This window comes from Thunnus maccoyii, chromosome 1, assembly GCF_910596095.1.
Source record: "Thunnus maccoyii chromosome 1, fThuMac1.1, whole genome shotgun sequence".
NCBI classification, from domain to species: Eukaryota; Metazoa; Chordata; class Actinopteri; order Scombriformes; family Scombridae; genus Thunnus; species Thunnus maccoyii.
The window spans coordinates 30,983,905-31,005,077 of record NC_056533.1 but is presented as its reverse complement, the minus strand read 5'-3'; the positions used below and the strand labels follow the sequence as shown (position 1 = coordinate 31,005,077).

General features: G+C 41.7%; 1 protein-coding gene across 2 annotated transcripts in view; it reads right to left on the bottom strand.

The window, feature by feature from the left end:
* Positions 1 to 255: 255 nt before the first annotated feature.
* The window catches only part of LOC121895035 (zinc finger protein 609-like), a 79,523-nt gene continuing 58,605 nt past the window's right edge, over positions 256 to 21,173 (bottom strand). The window contains exons 4-9 of one of the 2 annotated variants that reach the window (XM_042407835.1): positions 10,762 to 10,849; positions 6,225 to 8,523; positions 5,736 to 6,105; positions 4,543 to 4,923; positions 4,188 to 4,266; positions 256 to 3,507 (exon numbers count right to left, since the gene is read on the bottom strand). In XM_042407835.1, the coding sequence (XP_042263769.1) occupies positions 4,193 to 4,266; positions 4,543 to 4,923; positions 5,736 to 6,105; positions 6,225 to 8,523; positions 10,762 to 10,849 (3,212 nt within the window). In that variant the 3' untranslated portion in view covers positions 256 to 3,507; positions 4,188 to 4,192. The remainder of the gene's footprint in view (positions 3,508 to 4,187; positions 4,267 to 4,542; positions 4,924 to 5,735; positions 6,106 to 6,224; positions 8,524 to 10,761; positions 10,850 to 21,173) is intronic. The other variant, XM_042407844.1, reaches the window with a different exon arrangement.

The window sequence follows — 21,173 nt, the reverse complement described above, 5'->3', positions numbered from 1 at the left end:
TTAATTTCTAACATTATCTATTGAACTGAGATAATACCTGCACACAAACAATAAAATACTTAACAATTGTGGAATACAATTAGATGCACAGTATATATCTTTTAACTAGATATATAGTAGGTTTGCCGACATTTTCTGCAACTAATTTCATTTGCATGGTCGGGTTTTAAAAACATTATCATTTAAACAGAAGGCGACTGGTTTTCGGTGTTAAATCATCAACAAAGCAGAAGCCAGTGAGCAGTTCCCAGGACAGATTGTCTCATAAAAAGATTTATTTTTTTCCAGCCCAAATTTACAAAGGCAAGTTACAGAGTATTGTATAAAAAAGAACCATGGTAATGTACACTTTACACAAACTCCTGAAGGGAGGGAGAAAGGTGGAGCGGGGGGGGAAGAGTTCTGAATTTCTCACACAGAAAGAAAATGAAGACTTTGTAAACATCCTTGCAAGCACCAGTAGCGGCGCTTTAGGGGGGGGTCTTTGTGTGACAGTAGGTGGGTCAGGAAAGGACAAACGAGCAAGTGTCTCTGTGTTTTCACAGAAGAATGTTCAAATAGGCACCAATTGAGACAACTGCTGGCCAATAAATATACTCTTCACCATGAAACAAATACAGTCCTGCAAAATACAAGAGCCAAGCACTTTCCAATATGTTGATAGCAAACATTACTTTTCTGGCTTTTCATACACTTTAGTATATATGATTTTCACTGGGCTTTGCTTACTACTGAGATAACATTACTACTCTCGGAGAGAACAAATGCACTTGTCACAACCATTGTCTGATAAAACTATATGTATGCAGTCTGCTGGTACTAAAACCCACTGACTTTAATGACAACATCACAGCTGCCTAGATTACCCTTACAGATTAAGTACAAGTCAAACACCACCACATTCAGCTTATTCATGTCAGTCATTCTTCTTTAAAATGCGCAACAGTCAAAGATATACCATCTTGCAAAATCCGTGGGACGAGAAACTGGCAACTTATTTACTTGGAATGTCCAAGAACCCCGAAATCAAGAGCTGCAGTTTTGTATTCATGAGTAGTGTCTCATCAAACTGGTGTAACATCCAACTTCAGAGGGCATTAGACATGGGATTAACTGGTGGTTTACTGACTTGATCACAAACAGTATTAAATGAGAAAAAAAAACAACAACAATGGGAACATTAAAAGTGATTGTAAAACCAAAAAATTAATAAAATTTAATTTAATGACAACACGGTCAATATCCCACTCTCATTACAATGCTTTAGAGGAACGTAAGACCCACATGGCATAAAAACTTTAACAATTCCCTATCCTGAGCCAATTAATCATTTCATAATCAACAACAGCACATCCAGCTCAGAGCAAAAAATGTGCCTTTTTGTCACACCCATAAACAGAAGCTCTCTCAAATCAATGCAAATAGCATATGGATAAAATTTCACTTACAACCCCTGAGGTATAAGAGAACTGAAAAATAATTTAAAGCCAAGAGGGACCTCTGTTGGAAACGGCCATTTACTGCGTGACCATGTTGACAGTTTTTGGGCCGATTTGAAAGTTAACCATACTTGTTTGAGTTTACAGAGTGGCACCATCAATGTGAGGCCCAAATGAAAGCTGAGAGCAATGTGCTTCTTTTCAGCTGATTGGGCAACTTTGAGCCTTCCTTACTTCAGTCATGTGTGCGTGATGAAGGTCCCATTTCCCCCAGTTTACCATTTTAGCTTTCGCTTCAGGCTTTTTCACTTAGCTCACCCTTCTTTCTTGCTGAGTTCATTCCCTGCATCTGAGTGGTTCGTGTTTGTTCTGTAACAACAACAGCTGAAAGGATTTTTGGGCCATTTCTTGCACTTACAGTATGTTTAATGTGCCAAGAGTTGATTTTACAGCACAGGCAGCGACTGAAAAAGAGAAAGACGTCCAAGGTATGAGACTCATTGGCTCAGTTTTGGACTGATCCAAACCTAGCCGCTTGTAAGAAAACCACAACCATCTGAGGTGAATGTGTGTTATGGTGAAGCCACATGAGCAAGCCACAATTTTGCAATCAGAATGAAGTTCCTCTGAATCACTGAGGGGGAAAAAAAAAATCTGATGTAGGCAGCGATCCAGAGGTCTGCAACCAGAGTAATTGCTCACTGCATGTTGGGATGAATGGAGATGTGAGCCAACATTGTGATGTGTTGAAAAACCTTGAGGTCAAGTGAATTAAATAAAAATTTGCTGCAAGTCCATCAAAGCTGGGGTGAAGATGAAGTACTGCAGCCATGATCTGAGCACAAAATGTTAAAAGTTGTTATGGCCGGATGCTATTTTACAGTGACATTTTCTTAAACAGTTGCGTGCTGGGATAAATATAAACATTTATGCACATAAACTTAGGCTAAAAGTCTATATTACAGCAGAAAACTACACGAGTGAACTTTCACATTACAGAAAACAATCAAACTTGATGAATTGAAGCACAATCTTATAGTAAAACACCGAACCGCCCCCCCCCCCCCTCCCCCCACATGTGGCCGAGAGCAGTGGTAACAACGCCCTGTGAATTCATTGCTTGCTAATGTGGCTTCACCGTTTTGTGTGAGTGTAAAGACAGAATTTCAGTGTGAGGTGAGACAGCACTAACACCAGCATTAGACATTCAAAGATGAACACAATGATATGGAGTAGAGTACTGAACTAAAGTAATATTGAAAAAAAAAAAGAAAACATGAATAGTGTTTATTCTCCATTGAGGTGTATGCGGTCCCTTCGCAAAACATGGCGACATCATCCCTGAAACAAGAACTGAGGGTTCAAAGAGGATGGGGAATTAACAATGATGATGGAAAATGAAAACTTCAGTCTCAGGCTCTCAAGTCTCTGAAGAAAGCAGCTGTTGCCATATTCCCTCTCCCCATGAAATATAGCCAAACATTTGTCAAGTTAAGGATATACTGTTGCTTCACGGCATACAATAAGCCAAAGACATAGAGTTGAAATCATTTCAGTATGATTCACTTTTTTTCATCAGTCTTTAATTTAGTTTAACTCCCCTTTCCCATCAGCCACCCAACTTCCCAAAATCCCCAGCCAATTTCTTTCTGCGTGTGACAAAAAACAATGCAGTCAAAGAAAAAAGAAAAAAAAAAAAGAACAACAACAAAAAAAGCTGTTCTGGCAGTCCAATAGTCTCTTTTTGCATTGTATTTGTTGACAGTGCAAAGACTAGATAATCAGCGGGTTGGTGTTTCCTCTGCATGATGGGGCAGAGTGATGGCTTTGAACCTGGTATATCAGTCCTGTTATAGTCCAAGGTTTGAGAATTTAGGGTCATTTACGAGGGGAGGGGGAAAAAAAAAAAAAAGACGACAATCTGCCTAGCCTCGGGGCAGAAGAACTAAAAATAAAGATAGAAACACCATTCAACTGATGTCTAAAAGGTAACACCCGGGAGATCCTTTTCTCATGTGAGCCAGTCACATGAATCTTTGCAGGGTTGAGGTGTGACGGTCAGGTTTCCCTGTGAAAGACAGAAACAAAACTTATTTATTACATGTTCATGTATTTATCTACATAAAATAAATAAATAAATAAAAGGGTAATGCCTTTCACACTTCTATAAACTTTGGCAATTTGCATGACCTGTGAGTAACATTTAGTTATAACATCATTCAGTTGTAATTTACAAACATTGCCACTAGATGTCAGTGCAGGCTGCACTGGTTTTGTGTCTTGGCGGGCTCATTCCACGTCTCTATTATCAACACTGTGATCCACTTGTCCTCAGAGGACCTACTTAGGATGGATGAGCTGAGGGGCTAAATGCTGCACTGCATATTGTGCTAGATTGCAGCAGAGTAATAAGAGATTTGTTTGGCCAGGAATTTTTTCACAGGTCGCTGCCTCTGAGTCTGCAACATAAATGGAAGGAGAGAGTGGAGCAGTGTGTTCTTTTCACTTCAAATCAAATAAACCCAGGACAAAGAAACACAATGTTATATTTTTACAGAACATTGTACATCTGTGTCAGTACTCATAACTATTTGCTTTGATATTTCTGTTTATGTACAGCACTGTGCCTACCACCTGCATTTGTCTGATTTGCAAACACTGCTGTCACTTTACCTATGTGTCCCTGTAGGCTTGTGTTTTGTTTTACTGTCAGTCTTTTTCCCGTCTCTCCAGCTAAGGGGGTCTTACCGTTCTCACCTCCGTGCTGGCGGGTAGAGGGAGGGGGTTGCTGCTTGTTGACTGGCAACAATAGCTGATGAGGAGAGACCTATGGCGAGTTGGAAAATGTATGGCTATCAGTTAAATTTCCTGTTTAGATTCTGAATTTAGATTACTGATTGGTCGTCAGCCATAATTTAACAGTCTGCATCTAATTACAGCAAGTTGAGCACTCTAGAATGTGGGCCTTTTTCATATTTAAGTAACCAGCATTTATCTACTCTGCATGACTAGTACTTCATTAACTATGCAACAACAGTATCACATTTAGCGTAGTCAATCTACTGTCAAACAGCAGAGATGGGATGACTGAGGACGGACTGACCTGTGGCATAGGAAAGGTCATATTGCCCTGAGAGCAGGGGGTATCCCAGGTGGTGGTGAGAGGGCATGATGCGCTGGGAGGGCGAGGAGCGCGGCCGGTCCACGTCTCTTTCTCTTTCCCTCTCACGCTCCCTTTCCCGATCTCTGTCTCCACCAGCTCCTCTGTCCTGCTCCCTCTCCCTATCATGGGGCGGCTTGTCACCTACTGTGGGAGATTTGCTTTTGTATTGGCTGGCGTGCTGATGCAGGATATCCAGGGCTTTGGAGTCCGTTGCCGTTTTGGTGACAGTGGGGCTAGCGCGAGATTTGTCACCGCCTTCCTCACCTCCGGCTATTTTACTGCCGTATGGAGAAAACGGGTAGCCTGCAGGTAGGTAAGAACCTATGAGTGATGAAGAGAAGTGGTGGTTCAAATTCAGGTTTATATGTGATAGAAGTCTGATGACTAATTATTCATTCATGCTCACATCAGTTGAATGTGTTGCCAACAAGTCCATTTTGATTCCTGTACAAAATTTCCTATTGCTCACCCATTGTGGCTTTTTCTAGGTACCAGCAGTTACAAAGTCCACTACAAGCATATTTTTTTTCCACATCGGATTATTTTGATGTTGAAAATGAAAACATGGACTGTAAATATTAAAATGTGGTTGGCAACACTGCAGGCCAAAAATCAAGGTTTTCCTTGCATAGAGGACATTTTGGCGCCCTGTCTTGTCCCCAACAAGATCTGCCAAATGATAATAATTTCCTGCAGCTTTATAATTTTTTAAAATTACTGCCATTTCTTGCACAACACAAAAATTGCTTCAAATTGCATTGTTCCTGCTGGGGTTGACATACAGTTTTGCTTTAAGCAATAAGAAATCTTTGGAGTCACTGCCTGTTTGTCAATTTTATATATTATATTATATTATATTATATTATATTATATTATATTATATTATATTATAACACCTCAAAACATAGTTCTGGTCAACAGTAAAATCTCTATTCAAAATCAGTGGTCATGGTAGCCTAGCCAGTATTAAATTGGAAGAAACCAGAGGAGCAATACTGATGACTTACACCAGGTTTAGTTTGAAGAAACTTGAAGAATGGTGGACAACAAACAAATTATTTTTCATATTCTGTTTTTCATTAGGAGTGTACTGAAAACATTTACATAAATTCCAAGTTAATGAAATGTCATACCTGGGTAGTTCTGCATCATGACTGAAGGCATGCCCCTGTATCCAGGGTGGTTGGGGTCATAGCCTTGTCCATAGGGATAACCATGCATGTAGGGCATGTAGCCTTGGTGCTGTGCTAGTGGTGATGAGAACTGCATGTGGGGATTAGAACGAGAGTCTTTGCTCATGGCCCGGTGGTCCTCAGCAGTGATTCTGGGATCAGTACTTTCTTTGCAGTCCTCCTTGGGCCCACTTTGACTGTCCTTGGGTCTGGGCCTATCATCCTTTAATTTCCGATCACGTTCCCGTTCTCTGTCCCTTTCGTCTTTCCATCGAGGTTGTTGTTGCTGGTGTTCGTCCTCCACTTGGGGCTTCTGGCTCTCTGGGTACTGCTATTGGTTGGGAAAGAAGTTCCAAGTCAGCACATAATTTTAATCTACATATTGAAATAACCTAAAACAATCTCATAACAGTGACACAAGCAGCACTGGTATTGTAAAATTGTGTTTACCTGTCTGTACCACATGGCCTGCTCCATTCCAGCCTGACCTCTGGACTCCAGTGCTTGCTTTGAGTCTTCCTTTCCATGGTGGCCCCCTTCTGTCAGCTTCATCTTTAGCCCCTCAGCTTGCTGGGACTTTGGGTCCTCCCCCTTAATCATGGATTTGGAGGAGGGCTCAGAGGGCGAGTCCCTGGATTTGCTTGGGGGCTGCGGTGTCTTACCAAGATCAGACTGACTTGGGGCTTTGGAGAGGCTGGGTGGCATTGGGCTCTTTTGTTTCCAATCCTCTTTCATGGAAGCTTCACGTTCCTTTATGGCTACGTCAGACTTTTTCTCAGCTGCACGATGCTGTTCCGCCATCTGTCGCTGTCGCTCCTCGTACTGTTGTCGATAGGCAGGGTTGGTATTCATCAAGTGGTTATGGTAGGCCTGATCAGGATGGTATGCGTATGGGGGGACATAGGCATACTGGTTGTAGTAAAGAGGTTGCATGTACATGTTGGATCGCTGTTGGATGACTGAGGGTTGCTGTTGCGGCTGCTGCTGGCCAGGAGCACTGCTGTCAGGTTTGCGGTCTTCATGCACCTCAACCTTGACTTTTTCCTCACCTTGGTCCTGGTCATCATCCCTTTTGATCTTAACCTGACTTTCAGCCACAGGCGTACCTGGATTAGGCCCACCAGGGCTGGGGTTGACGTAATTGGGGGAGTAATACGAGTCATAGCTGGGATAGTATGGGGATTCTTTGTTGGGTGCCTGGTTTGGAAAGAGTGCTTTTTTGACACTTTCCCTGATGGCTTGGTCCTCTGTCCTGGCTTTGACACCTTCTTGTTTCCCTTCACCATCCTCACCAGCATCTGAGATGTCTGAATATGCTGGGCTGTTGGTTTTGACTGAGGAGTTGTCAGCACCATTCTGGTTCACCATGTGAAGTGGTGTGAGAGGTTGTGGCATCCCACTGCCATCTATCCGACTGGCTACACCAATGGATGGGCTAGGGGCATTGTCAGAAAAGCTGTAAATCTTGTCAGCCTCAGCCTTGATGCTAGCCAAGCGACTTTGATGAGGGTCTGAGGAACCATTAAGGAGTCCTTCCCCCTTATTCACTTGATCACAAGGTTCAGAATATGGTAGCTTTCCTTCCTCCAGTTTTCCTCCCTTTCCCGGAGGCTTAGGGCTGTCAGCCTCCTTCCCACCATCTTTTTTCTTCTTGTCTTTCTTCTTTTTGTCTTTGGAGCTACTTGAGGCAGGATCTCCAATGGCAGGGGGTTTAGGCAGTGTACCTTTCATTTGGGGACTTTTAGGGATTCCTTGTATCATTGGGGTAAGCCCTGGGGAAGAATTTGGGTTTCCAGGAGGAAAAGAATACATCTGCTGGGATGCTGCAGAGCCAGGGCCAATGGGTCGTGGTGATTTCATATTTTTCTGAGCCATTTTATCAGCCTTTGTGCCCTTTTTGGACTTGTCTGATCCCCTCTTATCATCTATACCATCGTTACTGGCCTCATCAGTGAGGCATGGTCCATCTTCACATCCATCCATTGGTGTACCTCCTGTTTCTGGATCTGTCTCTGCAATTTTCTTTTTACTTTGCTTTGAACCAAACTTGCCAGGAGATGGGGAAGGACTTTGAGCATCAAAGTTCCTGCCTTTTGGAGTAACTGAACGTGCTGGAGACAAGCATCCTTTCTGAGAGATCGATGCCCCATTACAGTTCCCTGGTTCAGGGTGAAGAGTCGAGTCCTCTCCATATTCACTGTCTCCATCTAATTCCAACTTTATGTCATCATCATTGTGGGCACGGGCTTGGTGGTACTTGAGACCATTGATGTGCTTGTACTTCTTGTTGCAGTTGGGGTGTGGGCAGTCAATAAGAACAGGTGAGGGGCAGGTGCGATCAAGAGGAGGTGGAAGTGGCTCAGTCTTAATAGAAGGAATGGGAAGACCTGTTGGCCCCACCCCTCCACTGTTGGAGTTTGTCCGCATACGTTTGTTGCCTTTGGTGTCCTCTGAGCTGGAATTGGGCTCCATATCTGAGGCTGGTTTGGTCTTGCGTTTTCCAGCTGATGAGGGACTGGCTTTGATGTCCTCTGTGTTGCTGTTGGGTGGGGTGCGGCGTTCTGATGGCGTCTGGCTGCCCCTTCGGCCCTTGCTGTTAGAGGCAGCACGCGTCTTGTTGTTGGTGGTGCCCTTGTTGTCAGATGAGTTGCTGTTCTCATTGATAGGGGTGTTGCTATTCGGTCTCATTCGCTTACCTCGACCACGACCATTCCTCATCTCCAGATCACTTGTAGGGGATTCACAAAACCTGCAGTAGTGGCGAAAATTATGTAAAAGAATTAGTGATGTCACAGTACCAATGGCTGATTTCAAAACAAATAAGTGCTTTAGTTTAGATTCTGAAATGATACAATGGAAATTCAATTACCCATTCATTTTTAAATTAACATTTCTGTTAGAGCTGAATAACACAGCGCCTAAAATAACTATTTACCCCCTCTGTCTTTTTCATTTTTCTTATTCTACAACATTAAATCACGGTTACTATAATAGACAAACAAATTGATCTTAACAAGTACAAAGATAAAACAACAATAAGTATTTTACTCCCTTACTATCACACGCCTAAATCACCACTGTGCAGTTAATAGTTTTTAGAAGTTGCATAATTACTGTACTGGATGTGTGTAATCAAAATGACAAGTAATCTTATGTTAAATACGCTTGTACCTTGACGGTTCAGATGAGATTCACTCCTACTGTGCAAACTAAATTTACCCTCATTATCTGCTAGGTGAAAAACAAACTGAAACCAATGATCTAGCAGCCTACATACCTATGCTTTTGAAGACATTTTTTTAAACCTCTACTTATGGCATATGTACAAGACTTTATGATTACTGCACAAATAGCAGTGGTTACTTCTATGCTAGACCATATCCTTTCTAAAGTTAGTTTTTTACAAGGTTTTTTGTATATTTTCACTGGGAGTCACACATACACTGTTGTTAACTGCATTGGTGTGCCAAATAACATGCCATAATTACTCGTCTCACAATTTCAGAAAACATAAAATGAGTCATAACAGTAATGCCAATGATGACAGTACTAGGGGGTTTAAATCCCTTTGAGTCTCACATCCATAATTAACAAAGGCAATGATATGAAAATATAGACATCATTGTTCTGTTCCTGTACTCTCATAACATACTGATCAGATATTTTGTGCACTGTTAAGTAAGTAAGCACTCTAAACAAAGCAACATGACTTTCAAAATGAATGACATGTAAACATCTGAAAAGACATCAGTGAACATTCCAGCTGCTTTGTAATCAAAACATGTAGTCATTCAAATACTTAAAATTGCTGTTTGGCCTTATCTCTCCATAACAGTAATGTTATTATCTTTCTGCACGGCAGTGAAGGTTAGCAATCTGTGACAAAGAGAGACACCGGGCTGGTATGACTCACAGCTTCCTCTACAAGTCTCTCCAAACAATTTCAGCCACAGCAGGGGATGTGAATACATCCGTAGTCTGACAGTGGTAGAGGAATTTAGACTCATTACAAGCCCAAGTTTATATTCAGTCCTTTGAAAGCTTTCTGAATTATTCATGGCATGTCCCTAATGTAGTTGTGCTGCAAACTGTAAGACTATGTCGGTGCAAATACAGCCCAACGAACCTCACTTACTGTGCAAACCTCACTAACTGAGCATTATTGTGATATACTGTGATACATTAGTGTGATACAGCCTGTCCTTGTTTTCCATTAGCACTGCTTTAATCTTGATTTTTTTTCCCCCACTGCGCTTAACAGTGCATTCCAAACATAGATTTATATTTACTTTTAAAAACGGTGCAGGTGTTCTAAATCAAAGCAAGTGCTGGGAAATGTATTTTACACAACCTGTGTATTTTGCATAACAAAGGCAAATACCCAGAAATTACAAACACCTTAAGCTACCGCCCACATACCACTGATCTAAGAAATTGCAGCCTTTGTGATAGAGAATGTTATACAGTGTTGAGGAAAGCTATTAGTCCAATAATTGGATTCTGCAATCTAGCTTGTTAGAGCAGCTTTCCATTTCCACTACTGCCTCCTGGGACATCAGCCATTTGCCAATGAATCCTGCTTCCTCAGGCTTGAGATAAAGACTAACATGGACTTGGAAGGTCCAGCTGTACACAGGCACGTTGGTGTATAAGGCTATATATCCTTGAACGGGTGCTACTACAGCAGATTCATATCACACAGAAAATGGAAAGGTTAGAGACCAAGTGCAGCTTGTATAGAGTGAACGCATCAATGATTCAAGGCAATCATGAACCGATATTCTTTTCTACCTTGACATGTGTGACAATAAATTCTCTGTAGAGTGCAGTAAGCAAAATCTTTGCGAGCAGGCTTAGTTTTGATGACACCAGACAAATGATGTACCATCAGATTAAAATATACATTAGATAATACATATTTAAATCGTACTACGTCCCCTTGCTTTCTGTGAGAGAGATAAAAACTGAACAGGCTAATGTTGCTTACCGAGGTGGAGCCCAGTCATGCCGTGTACAGTCCAACAGGGTGCCCACATATGTCTTGTTTCTCCAAGTAACATTGACCACCAGCATGCCTGTCAGAAGAGCAAGAAAAGAGGCCATTCACACTTCTGGAAAAAACTACTACAGTAATGTAAGTAAGACAGAAAACACAGTTCATTCCCCAACCACAACATTCCCCAGTGTTTTACAGTGAGATTCATATTCAGCTGTCTGCACTATGTGAGCAAGAAGAGCTTTTTCCAAATGGCTGTTGCATCAATGCGTTGATCTTTGCTAAAGGGTGTCATATGCAAAACAGTCATACAAGTCAAATATTCTTTTTAATCTTCTTCACAAAGTAAAGCCGTAGGGGCAAACTGACTGATATCTTTTTAATGGACTTGGAACTCACTCAGCTGCAGTCAGTATTGTTCAACCTGTATGGCAGAAGGTCCCATTAAGAGGGATCACACTGAGGTTACCAGAGAATACTCACTAAACACTTTCCATTTAAATAAGCCATCTCACAGTACAGGACATTTCCCTGAAGGATAATCATTTGGAGGCAAATATTTTTTTGCAGTCCTCTATCTTGCTTTGCAGCCTCGAAATGTACCACCTTGGGGAAAATGTGGGTCTACTACTACGGTTTCTTAAAAACAAGCAACAAGCTCCTGAGTTCAACTGATTCAGTGTGAACAGTTCAGTTTGACAGACTGTAACTGAGTGTGCAAGAAAAGCTCCTTGACTTCACTGGTATTGCTGCAATCTGTCACACTTAGACGCTTCTGTGTTGCCATTTGGCTGGTGTGAATTTGGTAGCACTCGGCGTGAGCTGCACAATCCAACCTATGCAGAGTGTGATACCTGATCTCGCATTTAAAATCTAAACTTAGTTCTGTGAGATCACACAGCTCTCTATGTAGTATGTTTCCTCTTAAGACGCCAAATACTGTTCTTCTGGCAACAGCTCGCAAGTCATTGAAATGTCACAATCATGTGTAGAGATGTGTACTAAACTACTAAACCAACACCCTGCTCTTTAGACATTTAACTGCCATACATAAAATTCATGTTAATGCAAAAACAAAAACACAGAATGGCTGCTCTTGAAGGCCATTTTAAAATGATAGCATGGTAGGGGCAGAAGAATGATAATTTGCACATTCTACACAAAAATTCAAAAGTAAATCATTGAACAAACAGCTTCAGAGGATTAGGAGCAACCACCGTGCACAAAAACATTCTGAATTTATTGCCCCTACCATCCCCCCCCTCACTCTGCGATGGTGACCTCAGCTTGCCACTTCAGCACTGCAGAGAAACTGGAGGCTGCAGTGAGCTAACTTATCTAATGGCACAGGAATGCTGGCTGGCAGCTTCCATTCCTCCGAGCATTTTATTAGCTTAGGAAACCTCTCTCGCTCACCCCATTTTCCCTCTCTCCTTCACCCTCACCCTCATTTCCTCTTTTCAATGGTATAACCATCCCCGGCTTACAATCTTTTTCCCTCCCACACACAAGTCACAGTTCAGACCTCATTTTTCTCTTGCTGCCTCTGGCATAAAGCAGCAAGTGTATAAGGCATTTATATATGTTTACAGGAACCTGCTGACACTTGGCCACAAGTCTCTTCCTTCACTCTATGGCCTGAAAACATGAGTGCTTGGTCAAGGCTAGATCCAACTGCAAATGTCGTTTGTGTGTGTGTGTGTGTGTGTGTGTGTGTGCAGGCTAGTGGAGAGGTCCTCGAGTTCAGATTTCTGTCACATTAAAAGAACCCAGACCTTTTCTAAAACGCCTTCAACAGCCCGCCCCCTAGGCTCTCCAAACACTCCAACACAAAATGGCTCTGGCAGCTGGTCGTGGCAGGATGTAAATCAAGGGAGGGCAACTGAATGACTAGCCTTTCATGATGTGCAGGATATAGTCTTCCCTGCTTTCTCTAGCAAGGGGGGGGGGGGTTTAGAAATGATAGAATTAGAATTAGCGTTCGGTTTGTATGTCAGCTGTGAAAATGGGTGTGCATGAATGGGATTTTAGGGTTACACATACCAGCACTAATCAAAAAGGTCTTCAAGGAATAATTTGACATTTTGGGAAAATGCGCTTTTTTTGCTTCCTTGCTGGGAGCTTGATGAGAAGATTGATACCATCTAATTCATGCTAAGAAAGTGTATTACCCAAAATGTTAGACTATTTATTTAAGGATTCCAATTTTCATACTTATGAGTACAAGCAAGCTAATCTATTTTATTAAGTAAGTGTAGATTATTTTAAGTGTAGATTTATTGCAATCAATTGTAATGGATGTTGCATCTTATGGCAAGTTTTTGTAACATTATAAAGACTCATAATGGCAAAGCATGACAAGCTTTTTTGGGAAATATACTGGAAATGAAAGATGTCGAAGTTGTTATTTAAACCACCACAAAGAGCTTTTGAGTTTTCTTGTATACATAGCTGTTGGGGCACATCTAGATTTTCCGATTTGCTCTAATTCTTCCCACAGATTCACTCAAGCCCAGTCAAGCTGAATGAGGAGTATCTCACAAAACACCTTCAACCCACTGCAAAGATTTTCCAACATGACTCAGGTCTGAGCGTTGACTCAGCTATCAAGGACTTCTACAATCTTGTTCTGAAAAAATTCCATGACGTATTTATCTTGTCTGATAAGGATCACTCTCCTGTTGGAACATAAATCTTTGCCCCAATCTGACATCATGGGCGCTTTGTACTGGGTTCTCCTTAGAAACAGTCCTGTACTTCCCACAACTATAACTCTCTGGTGTCTGCCAGTGAAAAGCAGCCCGTAGCACAGGCTTGGAAACACTTTGCTTCATAAATATGATGGTGGGAGCAGAGTTGCTGTAATCAATTGAGCATCGATTCATAAACATCATTTCCACTCTTCATAGGTCATAGTTGATTGGCCATAAATACTTTTTGTGCCATCAGTGGCAAAAGGTAAGTAAACACCCCAGTCATCCAGCATCCTATAAAATGTAATTACTATATTATACCGTAAAACATGGATATGCTACAGAAAACCCTGTAATAGTCAAGATTATAAGGCTTAGTTTACACTTCATCATAGTATATTTGTTGCTTCATGCTCAGAATCTTTGACATGCCTTTTTGTAGACTCTATACTTGCTGTCATGTTATTTTTTGGCTGGACCACAACAGTGGAACCAGCGCCATAACCGCAACTGACTGTCTGACTGAGTAGCTGAGTGATGAATTTACACCATTGGTCGGCTGAATGCCGCCACTTCCCGTATCAGTTTCAAATGAAAAGCCTTCCAGTGTTTCATATTAGGGGTTTAACGGTACGTGTATTAGTCTCGAACCGCCACAGTACGGAGGCTGCAGTCCGGTGCCTTCAGTCGTATGAAGAATACGCTCCGTGACCATGACAATTATTGTCTAAATAGTTTAATAATCCACTTACTCCAAAAATGCGGAACAATAATTCTCGAGTGCGAGTTCCACCCAGAATGTTTTGGCAACGCACCACTAGCATGCTCATGGATGTATGCTAGCCGGCTTAGCCGAGGTAGCCTGATTACCTTGGTTAACCTGTAGTGTCGCTGCCGTCAGAGTGATAAACGACAGACCCATAACACTGACCGAGTGCAACACTACTATTAAAATATGCTCCGTTATCTCTGAAGTGAAACAATACCGTTTGTCCCCCGTCTCCCTCCCCTCTCTGTGACGGTCAGCTTTTCACTCCGCCTTTTAGTGAAGCTGTTCAGAATAACACATTTAATTCTGATGTAGTCAGACGGCACATCGTAAGAACCAGTTCTGAGAGAGAGGAATGTAGTTAAAAAGCATTAAAGTTAAAGTAGTGGTTTGGTTCCTCTGACTGATATATTATTATATATGACATCATTAGATTATTAATACTGAAGCATCACTGTGTGTGAACAGCATGTTACTGTTGTAGCTGCTGGAGGTAGAGATAGTTTCAACTACTTTATATACAGGTGGACCATAAATTAGCATGAAACAGCAGTCAGCAGGTGTCCTGACTCCCTGCAGGAAACAGAAAGGTTGTTTTCCTTTTTCCACTGCAGCACAACTAAACTGTTTCAGCACTAGTTATGGCCAATGAGCCATTGTTGGACATTTGTATTTTTTAAAATAAAAAGACCAAAATGTCTCTTTTTTTCTGCTGTACTGCTGAACCATGAATTTTGTATACTGTTACACCTCTATTTCATACACGGTCCATGTATACTAGATACACATACTAGGTTTTGACCTAGTCTTGCTTCCCTAGGAGTGGTTTCCTTCTCACTACCCACCAATGTTGTAACCAAGGAACTCCGTAATGCTGTCAGAGTGGTCCTTGGCTTCTGGTCACCCCAGATCTCTGCAATACTTTCTCTGAATGCTAATAACATCCTTCCCTTGGACCTTATGTGGGACATCACAAGGACATTCAAGAAAATCGTTCCGCATCTTAACTCAAATGGAAATGCTGCTAAAAAAAACAACAACAACAACAAGAAATGGTTACTGACTCAAAATATTGTAATATAGTAATTAATTTGCTTTAAAAAGAAAGAATAATCTATCCTGTTTAAGGCTTAACAGTGTGCAGATGCTGCATATCTTACAGAAACTGAGTTGACAGGCCCACTTATCATAAAATAGTGCTCATCTCTGGCTGGGTTACAATATTAGGTCTATTAAAATTCTCTTTTTTACAAGTGAAAAGGGTTTTCATTGCTGACTCTTAGGAACTTGAATCAGAGCTTGGATATTCAATTTCCAGGCCACATAGTTTTACTCCACAAAGTCTTATTTGATTATCTTCTGGAGATAATAATTCTTTCGAAGCACAGCCGAGAACAACAATCATTTCTGCCCTACTGCATACACAAGTAGACATATTTTTTTAATCAAAAACGTACCTTGTGTAGATGACATTTTCTCTTCATTAAACAATGATTGTGTTGATAGTGAGTTATTAAACATTGATTTGATATGTTGATTGCACACCCACGAGTCTACTTGGGGAAAAAAATGATAGGATGCTTTGACTAAGAGAGGCCAGGAAACCTTTTTACAGTTCTACTTTACTCAAGTTCTACTTTGCTGAAGTTAATGTAGAGTATGTTTGTTGTAGTTTATTCTTTGTTCTATGCACAATCTACTTTTGACATGTGTGGCATTTGACAAAATGTACAACACATTGTTTTGATTGGACTAAATAATGTCTTGACAGTAGGGGAATCTACAGGATTTCTTGGCAATATCTTCAAAAATATGCTCAAGGGTACAAAAAGAAAAGATTAAGTTTCAATGGTGAAATCCATTTGAATTAATCCGCACACTTTCATCCAAGGAGTAATTTTCAAGCTTTCAGGACAAAGATGTCAATGTCAGGTCTGTCTAGACACGAAAAGCCCTTGACAAAACAACCCAAACAAATTTCCCCGTGGCAGGAAGCAAATAACACGAGAAACTGAGATGACTTTCGATGCCTGAGCATTTGTTTGCACACAGGGAGTTACATGTAAGTGTTTGTGTGAGCCATGATCTCTCTTTACTCACTGGATTTGTTTCTTCACAAGAAACACATTGGAGTTCAAAGATCAAAAAATAAAACTTGATCTTTGAAACTGCAGTTCATTTGGGATTTGTTTTCTAGAGGAGGGCTGCTGCGGGGTGAAGGAAAGGGTCGGAGTGATTTGGCGCAAAACCCACTTTCCTGCACCCCCCCGCCCCCCCCTTTTTGACAGCCTTATTAGGGTCACTCAGGACAGCTGAGTGAAGCCCACATTAATGAGAGGAATTGGCCTGTAATTTTACCACTCATTTCCTTTCAATGCTGTCGAACAACAAATGGCACCCCTCCTTAGGCACCAAACTCCACCACGTACTTGTATAGGATTACTCAAACAATGGGTGACTGCCTCCCCCTCCAGCCCTAACCTCCCCCTCCTCCCTCTTTAACACATTTCATTAGGTTTGCAGTAGGGCCAAAATATCGGGTCCTCTGCTGCTGGTGAAGTCTGCGAGGGCCTCGGGTTCACTGGCTGACCTCTGCTCTGCTCCGACTCAACAGGAATTCAGTGGGGTTAATGGCATTTTCACTGACTGACCTTGTCAAAACAGCTTTGATATCTTTGAAAATGGGAGCTCGCTTCTGCGTAATGATCGGGTGTGACATTATACGACTATTCTCGCAGATGCCACATTAAAGGCTCCTACACGCCCCTAAATGTGCAGCAGACATTTCTGATTTAAACAAGGCGAAATTACTCGTGTGAACCATTACAAACACTTGCAATTATCCCCTTTTTCTACACAGTCACATACTAATGTAATTATTGACAAAGTTTGTAATCCTGCTCTTTTCTTATTCACATTTTCCCTGCAATAAAAGAGCTGCTCATCAATGTTGCATGTAGACAAAGTGAGAACAATGAGAAAAATAGTGTCAGTATTCATTACGGAGAGAAGATAAAAGATAGCCGGGTGCTGCCATGAGCAATAACTGTAACATTGATAAATGAAGCGTTTGAGCATTCAAGTGTCTGAGCATGTTTCCAACAGTCCATTTTAAGAGTGTTTCTGCACTCATGGTGCATAAAATGAAGCCGAGCTTGTCCGGTTACGTCAGTGTCAGAGTACAAAGTCCTAAAGAGACCCTATCTTAAAACCTGAGCAGACAGGAATTTAGGACAAATTTCATGAGTCACGTATGGCACTGGAGATGGTGGTTATGCAGTGGAATTTGGCTTTTTTTATTTAACTATTATGTTAATTTGTGAGTAATAGTGAAAGCTACATTGCAGAGCTGAAATGATTAGTTCATTTATTGGTTTGTTGACTGACATAAAATTACACAGCAACCTTTTTGATAATCTATTAACTGTTTGAGTCATTTTTTCAAGCAGAAAAGCCAAATATATGCCGATTCAAGCTCAAGATTTGTTGCTTTTCTTTGTCTTATCTGACTGACTATCTTTCAGACTTGGTAGTTGCACAAAATAAGTGAAGACGCTTTGGATTTTGGGAAATTGTAATGGGTGTTTTTAACTATTTTCTGACATTTTATAGATCAAACAATCGAATAATCTAGAAAATGCAGCCATGCTTCCAGAGCAAAGGAAATTGAAGTACAAAGAAAAAGAAAAACGGTATAACCTGCCATAAAAATTCCAGACCTAAGTCATACAGGAAAGGGTTTTAAATGACTAACAAAGGTACGGATGATGATTTTATAGCATTCGAGTGAGCCCTATCTGAAAATTTCAGGGTGCATTCCGGTTCATAAGAGGTAAAAGTGCGAAGTCACTCTCACTGGCAAGAATAACAGCCTGTGAGAAGGTCAATTCTCTCATACCACTGAGAGGCAAAGGAGGAGAGCATTAGTATGCTTTCCACATCGTCGCAGCATTATCAGCCGCATGCAGCAGTTTCTCCCTCCACAAAAAAACATCAGTACATGTTTACTCTTACAGTGGGAGTAGATCACCAAACAGCCGGCATGCATGTATCAGCCTAAAGACATCTCTATCAAACATATACATGCATTTCGTACAGTAAATAATTTGTAGTGAGTCTAGGAGCAGTTTCCTTAAATGCCATCTGGGTAAATCTACAATCTCTGTTAAAACAAACCCTCTGGTGTTTTTCCTTAAAGGAGATGGTGCTGAGATTAAGAGACAGGTCTGCCAAAGGCACATTACTCAAGCTCTCGTTGACGTGTATATAGCAAACATGATATCTTATGACAACCACTGGCAAAGCCTACAATTCCTCCAGGCATATGATTTACGTTTCAGGACCATTTAAGTGCTTGAAAAAATGCAGTTGTCGGCCAATAAGAATAGGAACCAAGTCTCTCTTAAGGGATTTGGGTTCACTAAGGCGCCATCTTGTAACACCAACCGAGGACTATATTTGTGACTAACAAGACAAGCCTCCTCCCTCAAAGAATGGCGAGTCATCTTTATCTTAACTTTTTTTTACAGTGTCATTTCCAAAACAGTGGTGAATTCTTTACATGTTCATTCTCTCCCTGGAAATTGGTCACTTCCACTCTTGCGTAGTGCACACTGATGAGGGTAAAGACTGGCTTGGTAAGGTGGAAAAATACAATTTTGCAAATGTAAAATCTACAAAAGAGCAGGCTAGAAAAAGAAAAAAGGCGAATCACTTTGGTTCTTTTCTTTTCAGTATGTCCTCTACTGTTAACAGAAGTCGGTCCTTTGTGATTGATTTTTCACTCCATCTTCTTGCTCATTGGCCTGGCAGAGAGCTACAGGCCTCCTGACAATGCTCACTCTTATTTCAAGGACAGTTTCTATAGCGGAGTTCACAGAGAGCAGCCACCGCTCGCCTTTGTAAAAACATTTCAATGAGGCCACTGACAGGTGGTCTTCAAAAGAGCAAGGAAGCATAGCTGGCAAGTGAGCTACAGAGCCAAGTGCTCCTTTCATACAATATTCCCCTTCTCAACTCCCTGACAGGGTTGGAGAAATACAGCAAAAAAAAAAAAAAAAAAAAAAAAAGACATCTCTCAAATGTTTATACAGGAATATCCGTTTCACACTGACCTCTCTTCTATTCAGATGCCAAACAGCTTTTAACTCCTGTGCTAAAGCCAATGCTCGCCATGCTACAATGATGTAATGTGTGTTTCATAAATAATCCATGAGACAAATATTTATCACAAACAGCCTGTATTATTTATCTATTAGGGAGCTTAAGAAGCTGTGGGACCTGCTTGGGGAATAGCCTGCTGTGTACTGCAGGGTCGGAGTGCTGCTCTGTGTGTGTGTGTGTGTGTGAGAGGCTTGGGGGTGGAGTGGAGGGTGGGTTGGGAGGGGGGGGGGCACTGGCATGGAGCTGCAGTGTTTGGCCAAAGGGGCCCCCTCTGTGTTCCCTCTACCCCGGAGCAGGAGCCAAGGCTTTCTGGGCTGCGTTTCAAGAGCAATAAACTTCTCCAGCATTTTAGAGATGACATTTGGAGGTATCAGCATGCTAAGCCTGGGAGGGGTTGGCCCATCGCTATGCCGACACGACCCTGGGAGCTGCCACTGCCTCGTCTGCGCTGAGGGGATTTGTGTCAGTGCCGGGCCTTAAAATACCACGGCTGTGCCCCCCCCCCCCTCCTTCCCTCTTCCTCCTGTCTACGCTTCACTCGCCCCCAGACTGACTGAATGACACAGACTCACTTTCCCCTCACCTCACATTATCCATTTCTTCTCCTACAACAGGCCTAGATACGTTAAAATGTCTGATTTTGTTTTTTTTTTTATGGGTTTTTTTTTTGGTTCATTCAGAAATCACACACACACACATCTAGACTGCAATTTAAATCTTGTTATTATCCAGTTTCAGCTGAAAGGGCTGCTACATCTGTGCTCAAATTACACATGATGAAAAATTTATTTGGCCTCATCAGCCAAGATTCGTGTCTGCTATGACCAAAGGTCCAGCTTCTGTGATCGCATGTTGTTAAGTGTCGCTTGCTTCCTCCTCATCTGTTTCTTTCTCTGGCACTCTGGTGAGGCGGGTGAGGCACAGACAATTACTGGGAGCCTGTTGTTCATTTACTCCCACATGGCTGAAAGGCCGAGGTGATGAAGCAGCTGTTGGTTGGCATGCTAAATGAAACGCACACACACACACACACACACACACACACACACACACACACACACACACACACACACACAGAGTGCATGCCTAAACAGCTCTGTATGAGACTTGTCATGCAGAGAAGTGGGGGACTGCTCAACTTCACTGCTAATCAGGATTCCTCTGCTATGTCTTTGGGGCCTCTGTTTGTTGCTCTTCCCTGGTACTCTGTCTGGATTTGCTTGATTTCCTCATTTGGTTCTCATTTGTTCAGTTGCCCCACAATGAGAGAAGTCTGCTTTCATAGGTCTCTTAGGGGAAAAGCAGCAGAATGGCAGTGTAGTTTGGTATAAGCAGCATCTGGGTCTCTTTCATTTTAAAACTAGCCAGTGGGTTGTTAAGGGGCTAGTACCATTAAAATGATAGAAGGAATACATGTCTTTGTGTTGTTAAACCCTCTGGGGTCTTATCAGTCGTCTACGATTGCAAAAGCACTTGTTACTTTTAATAATATCTCTGTAACGGATGTATGTAGCGACTTACTTTAAAAACCGTCCTGCAGTGCACCACTCAGCGGTTACAACGAGCTGTCACTTTTTCTTATAATCCATCCAGGGGCTTGATAATCCATCAAGAAACCAATGTGTTATTTTTTGACACTTCAGAGAAGCGATAATTTTATGTTTTATGTACTTATTTATCTAATATCGACTGTACAAACAACTCTTTACTGTTTTGGTGGATGAGATTGCTGGCAGCCATTATTGGGTGCTGAACTGTGCAAAGAGCTGAACCAATGA